Source organism: Berghia stephanieae, chromosome 14 (assembly GCF_034508935.2).
Source record: "Berghia stephanieae isolate SIO BIC M18660-M18661 chromosome 14, UCSD_Bste_1.3, whole genome shotgun sequence".
NCBI lineage: Eukaryota > Metazoa > Mollusca > Gastropoda > Nudibranchia > Aeolidiidae > Berghia > Berghia stephanieae.
Genome location: NC_088373.1, coordinates 29,842,858 through 29,850,989, shown reverse-complemented (window position 1 = coordinate 29,850,989; position 8,132 = coordinate 29,842,858). Strand labels below are relative to the sequence as shown.

Genomic DNA, 8,132 nt, shown 5'->3' with positions numbered 1-8,132 from the left:
ATCAAAATGCTAAGCATACTTTTAAAAAGCGTGATAAAAGCGCTTTACAAGGAGTCCCTGGATAACAATAACCATTGACATGACGCTCGTTAGACGATATTACAATTTTTTCGAACAAAGACAACGCTGTTTATGACCAGGTACTCATTTTACACATGAGTACGTAGAGAGAATGTGAATAAACTATGCGCCGAAGGGGGATCAAACCTAAGACTTTCCGATCCGAAAGCGAGTGTCACTCCACTAGACCACATAGACGCACAGTAGGCCGGATGGGTGACCGGATGGGTGATAGCAGACATTTGTGGACCCCACATTGGGTCCTTAGGCAAGGCATTTCACGTCCATTACCCCATTGACAATGACTCCAAGACTGAAAAGGAGAGAGAGAGAGAGAGAGAGAGAGAGAGAGAGAGAGAGAAGAGAGAGAGAGAGAGAGAGAGAAGAGAGAGAGAGAAGAGAGAGAGAAGTGAGAGAGAGTGAGAAGAGAGAGAGAGAGAGAGAGAGAGAGAGAGAAGAGAGAGAGATAAAAGAGAGAGAGAGAGTAAGGAAAAGAGAGAGAGAGGGAGAGAGACCGAGAGAGATAGAGGGAGAGAGAGAGAGAGGAGCAAGAGAGAGAAAAGAGGGAAAGATAGAGAGAAAAGGAAGAGAGAAGAGAGAAAGAGAGAGGACGAGAGAGAGACAGAGAGGGAAAGAAAGAGAGAAAGAGAGAGAGAGAGAGAGAGAGAGAGAGAGAGAAAGACACAGAGAGAGGAGCAAGAGAGAGACAAATAATGAAAGAGAGAGAAACAGAGAGAGAGAAAGACAGAGAGAGGGAGAGTAAGGAAAAGAGAGAGAGAGAGAGAGAGAGAGAGAGAGAGAGAGAGAGAGAGAGAGAGAGAGAGAGAGCGAGAACAATTATGGATCCGATGTTGTCTCCTTGGCCAAAGAAATTTACACATAATACCCCATTACCAAGCAATGTTGGGCGTGGCCATTGACCGAATAGGTGACATGATTCCACTCGACTGAGATGTGACTACTATAGACTGGTGCTATAGGACCTCAAGCGACCCAAGTGAGAATGCTTTATCTAGTGCTGGTACAAACGGGCCTTCGCTTAGGTTCATAAGAGGAAATCGGGGATTTCATTTTCGTGTCCCTCATCCCCACCCCTCTCCCCCATATATTTGTCTTTGAAAATCTTGACCCACTTGACAACAAACAAGGAAAAAGTAATCAGGTCACCAATCACAAAAAGCGAAATGATCACGGAAAAAATCGCAATTCCAAATACACCCAAGGTTGTGGAGGATGGACGATGGTCACTAATACTGATGTACTTCCGTGTGAAGGCGGACGTTTTTTTAGGATTGACAACGAGTCTTTTTTGAATGTCTTTTAGCAAATCCTCTACTTCTCCTTCGGACAAGTTGAATGATTGGGGCAAAGCTAAGCACTCCAACGATGCGTTTCTGTCTTCAAAAAATGATTCGGTTGTCGTTTGAAAGATGTTGCTCTCTGTCGTCACGTTTGCATCAATAGAAGTTGAATTAACACTTCGAGTAGTTCCAGAACTACTTGTACCATTTTCAGAACTGTTACCAGAAGAGCCACCGCCAGCAATTCCACCATCGTCACTCTCAGGTTCAGTCCCAAATAAAATCGGACTTTTATAAACAGATGAAGATTCTTCAAAGTCCAGAGTCACGGAATCGTTTGCATTCAAATCAGGTTTTGTCTTGGTATCGATACCTAGAACTCGGCAAAACGAATGGTTTGGGGTTTTCCAGTTCAATACTATGATAAAAGGTGAATCTCGATATATCGATTCAAACACTAATTCTTTCTCCCTGTCTTTTATTGTCATTAGAATAGATTTATACTGACTGTTGGCCTCTCCAAAAATCGTGCTATTTATATGGTTGTTAGTGATGAAATTGTGCATCGATTCTCCATTGATGCTAATTGTGCTAGAGTTTATGATATCAAAATTGATTCCGATAACGCTAAGCCAGAGGTGCGTCCAAGTGTCCAGTAGGACTTTGGGATTGAAAGTGTAAAAATGTCTATACAAATGTATTGATGGAATTATCATAAGACAAGGTTGTTGGGTTACTGCAGAAGCTGGTGCATTGTACGGTCCCGCACTCGATAAAATGAAGGGGAAAGAACCCCAAAGCCTTCGGAATCCTCCGGAAGTAAACAGGACATCACGAGTAGTTCCGGTTTTCCTGAAGTGGTAAGATGATTCACTTATATTAGATGGTACATCTTCGTTGAAATCCTGAAGAATAAAGTATATATCTTTTTAATGAATGATCGGATATATATATATATATATATATATATATATATATATATATATATATATATATATATATATATATAATTATCAATCCACTATTAAGGTGACCACTGTGAAATGCACCAATTGGAGGACCAAGCACATGTCTTGTTCAAATTGATTAAACTGTTCAATCTTTGTTCAAATGAGTATAGTGTGATTCCCTACAATGATTTATGAACACAATTCTGATGCTTGATGATCACAATGGTATATAGAAAATTACTCGGTCCCCCTAATGTTTTACTAAGTGTTTCTGTAGCTTTAAGGAGACATTTGGTAAAAACATGTTTTTAGGGAGACCACATTAAAAAACCCTTTTAGGGAGCCCAGTATATGTTTATATATGTGTATACCTAAGAGTGCATTTTCAAGTGAGCTACCACCAAATTGTCTAAAATAAAGTAAGTCCTTAAGATTAAGAGCTTCATGGCCATAGTGTCGAAGCTTATCCCAGTGTGCGTAGAGTGAAGTGGCCGAGCAACGCATTTACTAACTCCTGGGAAGGTCCATCCCTCAGAAGGGGCGCTCAGGGAAATAACCTGGACTCAAACACGGCAAAAAATATTCCCAGTTGCTCCGTGCGCCATTGTTTTTGCAGTCACCGACCCCTTTAGAAACCTGACGACCCAGGTTAAGATCAGAGATAGAAGGGACCAGGCAGAGGAGTTTATTTGTTGTTGTTGTATACCACTGAATGGACTTGGTTTGTTTTGTTTTGTTTTTAAGGGTTTTACGGCGCTTGCAACACATTAAGGTCATATCAGCGCCAGTAAAAAGGAAGAAAATGGGATAGTAAAAAGTTCTGGAACTACAATTAGAGCACCCAAGAAAAAGTAAGGCAAAGGGGATTTGTTTCAAATAGGAAACAGTAGATTCCAAGAGCCCACTATCAAAGTACTTAGTTTGATATCACCTAAACGTCTCATTCAGACACAAGCACAGGTCCCAACAAAGAGGGATACACTCAAATGTTTACAAAGCATAAATAATATGTAAACAAAACAATAAAGAGCATAACAGACAGATGATTTACAAGGGAAAAATATAATCTCCCAAAACTCGAACTATACATTTGACTGTTTCCCTCCCAGCCAGGTCCTGGACAAAACCAAGTAATCCCATCCCGAGACAAAGACAGAAAACAAGTTGGAAAACAGACATAAGGGGATAGAAGACGCAACGAGTACGTCCCTGCCCATTATGGGAAGTCGGGAACCCCACCCAGTGAATGGAGTTGGATGGATAGGACAGCAGATCTGATGGACACAATGAACGGCTTCAATCAACATCTCATTCACTTTAACTTGCACAATGCTTGCTTTGGTTTCGTGGTAGACAGTTCGTCTGACGCCCGAGTTGCCAGGGTTCGAATCCATATTTGTGGCGATACAGAGTCATTGTAAAAGTCTCATTTACAGTCTCACTTGTGTTAATTGGAGTACGTTACTGAATTGTAACAACGTTGTTCGTGTCCATATAAATGTACTACCAGCTGCACGTTGAGCTCATTGTGGGTTTTATGATACATCAAGCTCGTGTAAAATTACATTTACATTTGACCGAAAAATGATACATAACGATAGAAGTCTACAAATCATATTGCAGGTTTATTTCAGTTCCAAAAGCCATCACAAACATTCATCCACTGTATCACATAAGTCTTTGGTCACCAAATAAAAGCATGAAGTTTGCTATGTGTACAGTGCAACATAAAAGGATAGAAACAGTTTTACTGATAAAACCCTCAAATGATAACAAACCAATATGTTGTTGCTGGTAAGTTGCTTAATTGCATTTGTTAAAAAGCATAAACTGTGAAGCAAAAGTGTTGAAAATCGTTTGAATAAAGTTTAATGCAAAAAAAAATAATTCTTAAGCACTTTATGCCGTTCTAAGCTGTCGTTGCTGCATTTTTTTTCATTATTAATTATTATTATTCTGATTAAGGATGAGGGGATAAAGAAAGAATGAAATTAAATGCACAGAGGTGTCATTTCTTGACAGTCACCTCTAAAGATTGCAACTCTTAAAATTATCATAAAAAGAATAGTGAAATTTTACATAAGGTATCTAGAAAATGCTGAACATAAAGCTATATTGGCCAATTAAGTTAGGGTTAGGAGAAAGACTTTTTATTCTGCCATATCTGATTCTTTCAGATAGTTCTACATAGCTGCCAACTTTTCAAAAATAAAATAAGGAACGCTCATTTGGCCCGGGATGAGGGGCGATGTGTGCCGAAGCCCCGCCCCCCCCCCCCCCCTTCATCGAATCGCAACATATAAAAGTCAGCCTTTTTAATTACTATTACTAACACTAACAAGTTTGAGATGACAGAGGCTAGTCCAAATGTTGTTCAATTATCGGGTTTAGTACCAGCACATTTGAATCGTTAAAATGACACTTTCCACAATGATTGTTGTTTTGTTTTTAAGGGTTTTACGGCGCTTGCAACACATTTAGGTTATATCAGCGCCAGTAAAAAGGAAGAAAATTGGATAGTAAAAAGTTCTAGAATTACAGTTGAAGCATCCAAGAGAAAGTAAGACATAGGGGAACTGGGAACAAATAGGGATCAGATGTAGATTCCAAGAGCGTATCACCAATGTACTTAGTTTGAGATCACCTATAAGTCTTATCCGGACACAAGAACAAAATCCAACAAAGAGGAACACACTCAAATGCTTACATTATACATTAAAAAATAACAAATATAGTAATAATACATAACAGAGAGATGATTTACAAGGAAAAAAAATATCATCTCCCAAAACAATAAATATGCATTTGACTGCTTCCCTCCCAGCTAGGACTCCGGCGAGGGCCAGGAAAAAAACAAGTAATCTCATTCCAAGACAAAGACTGAAAGCATGTTGGAAAACAGATATAAGGGGATAGAAGACACAGTGTGTACCTCCCTGCCCGCTATGGGAGCTTTCCACAATGAGATCAAAATTCAGAACGGACAATATAAAGAAAGAATTCAACTGCCTCAAATTTGATAAGGACCAATACACAAGAAGCACAATTGTAAAATAAATGAAATAACTTAAGATGGTTAGAAATGCATAACTACCAACCTGGTACATCACTTGAGAGGGCGTTTTGGGGTAAAAATTAGGTGAGTTCAGATAAAAAGTAGACGATTGCATATATGTTTTCTTTCATGCAACATAATGGTCTTTAAGTAGTATACTATAATAGTAGTTATAGTAAAATGCACCTCTAAATATTAGAGAATTCCTACTTCTTTACTTTGACAAGATAAACACACCTAAAAATGGAGTATACTTATTTTTCTTGAACCTAAACCGTTACAAAAGCTTGCTTGAAAAAAAAAATTAAAATCAGATGAAGATGTTTTTAAAGGGATTAAATTTATATATTTCATAAATTAATAAAGGGAAATAATCATTGTCATCTTTAATCAATATAAGCAATTGATTTTCTTATTGAATACCTTCCAATCAAAAAGGTGGATTTAATTTTATTCTTAATTAAAATAATATTTGTAACAAATAGTGAAAGTATCAATACTGTCTTAGAATATTCAAAGTATATCGAGGCTAACATCCATTTCCTATGCAAATCTCCAATACATTATGAAAGGTTTGAGTAAAATACAGGCGTCATATAAACGAATGGAACTTTTTTAATTGTTGAAAATCATTTATGATAGAGGCATAATTCAAATTAAAGAGCTACACAAATGGAGATTATGCTCTCACTGGACACCAATAATAATGATAATAATAATAACAACAATAGTAGTAGTAGTAATAGTAATAATAATGGATCAATAATAATAATTCATTAGGCTCACATGGCTTTTTTACCACAAATTAGTCAAAAATTACAAAATACGGATTTTGAACTAAAAATAAGCACTTACGGACTCAGGAAGTCAAATACGGAACAAATCCGTTTTTAACAGAACGGTTGGCAGCTATGGTTCTACAAAGCATTTGTCTCTCAAGCTGAGCAAATGAATGTTCATATAATATAAAAAAGGATATTGCAATGATGAACAGATTGTACTATATAAAGATAAAACGTTTTTGTAAACCCCCAAAATATGTCAATAACACTATACAATACAATGAATGTAATACAAATCAAATTCATGATTGTCATTACACCGATTGAAACGCTCTTTCCCTTCTATATTTATTTCTTTCATTAAAAATCTTTGTCTTCACCAAACTAATTAGTGTACCTTCAGGGATTCCTTTTTGTGAAAATACCCTGTGGTGTTTTAAGAACAGAATAATTTCAGACTTTCTAGGTAATGATCCCCTTGAACCATGTGCTGAAACATCTTCGACAAAGTTTTTAAAATATGACTTGACTCTATCTGTATCCTCATCTGACCATGACATGTATCTCCGATTTTTGCTTGAATTCCTCTTGGGTTCAGTTTGTTTTGAAGAACACGTAAGCTGATTTGGCACTCCTGCTTCACCATCAAATATTTCTTCTTGATTTGCAGCTGTTACTATGGATGTTCCAAAATTTGCATTTGAGTCTCTATTCACTACAGAGTCATTTGTTTCAATGTTACAATTTCCTTCCCCAGTGACCGATGCTGAGTTATCAATTTGACCCAAAAAATGAACAACTTCTGTTATTTCTCGTATTGCAAGTGGACACTGATAAATGTTTTGATTGATTGATTCACTGTGTCCCATATGTCGATAGAAGACATCTCTCTCGTGTTGTGGGACATCAAGTAAGGCAAATAATGTCGAAGCTCGGTGCCTGAATTTATCAGCTATTAACAACTGGGGTTTCTCTAAATCCTTTACTAAGGAAGTGACATATTTGATGGCAATGTAACCACTTACATGATCTTTGGATATTCCTGTATTTGGAAAAAGAAATGGGTTGTCTGAAATATCAACAGCTTTACGCTCCTGTGCAAGTTTCCTTAAAGGCTGAATTGTGTCATTGGGTATCAACACAGGGACCAACATCTTGCTTCCCTTTCCAGACTGATAGGCCAGCTTATACTTCTCAAGTAACGCTTTTTCCAGAGGATCAGTGACATGTTGTACAAGCTGGGGATCAACCCATACACCTGAATCTGCATCATTCCAGTCTTTTAACAACATCCTTGCGGGTTCTCCGCCTCTCCTCGCATTAAACATTGTAAGCCTAGCTACGATGACATTGCGAAGCCTAACAAACATATGTGAATCAAATAATTGATAATCACCCTCACAAATACGGACCATCTCTTCAGTAATAAATTGCCGTAGCTTCTTTATATCATTCTCTAATGGCATCTCTTTGGGTTTTCTCAAATTTGTTCTCTTTGCTTCACATTGAACTCTGGCTGTAAAAAAAAAACTATCCCAATTATAATCCAGGACAGCTTTGAACAAATCTATCTCTGCGGATTCTTCCATTTTGTTTTGCATTATATATTCCCCTTTTAAGAAATTAATTAACTTTTTCAATATAAATCCAATTGAAAGCTTCAAGCCTGCTTTCAATGTCCCATCCTCTTTCAAAGTCATTTCAGAAATGGTTTGCGATATTTCATTAAAGTTACAACGCTTCACCACGTCCTCTCCAGAGAAAGAAGGTTGATTTGTTCTCTTCCTAGTTTTTAAAATCAAATTTCCTAAGATGCGTAAATCACTCATTATAACTTTTCTCTCCTTCTTTGAACTTTTACTCCACAATTTTGTTCCTAACAATACTATAGCTTTGTCTGATCGACACAAATTTCCCACTTCATCATTCCGAAATTTGTCAAGAATATTCTCCTTTATTTCTTTACTTGCATTGGGAGCCACGG

General features: G+C 37.3%; 1 protein-coding gene across 1 annotated transcript in view; it reads right to left on the bottom strand.

Annotated features, from left to right (window-relative positions):
* Positions 1-765: 765 nt before the first annotated feature.
* The window catches only part of LOC144959571 (uncharacterized), a 7,746-nt gene continuing 379 nt past the window's right edge, over positions 766-8,132 (bottom strand). Inside the window, exon 2 of the mRNA XM_078892190.1 lies at positions 766-2,266. Coding sequence (XP_078748316.1) covers positions 1,106-2,266 — 1,161 coding nt within the window. The 3' untranslated portion in view covers positions 766-1,105. The remainder of the gene's footprint in view (positions 2,267-8,132) is intronic.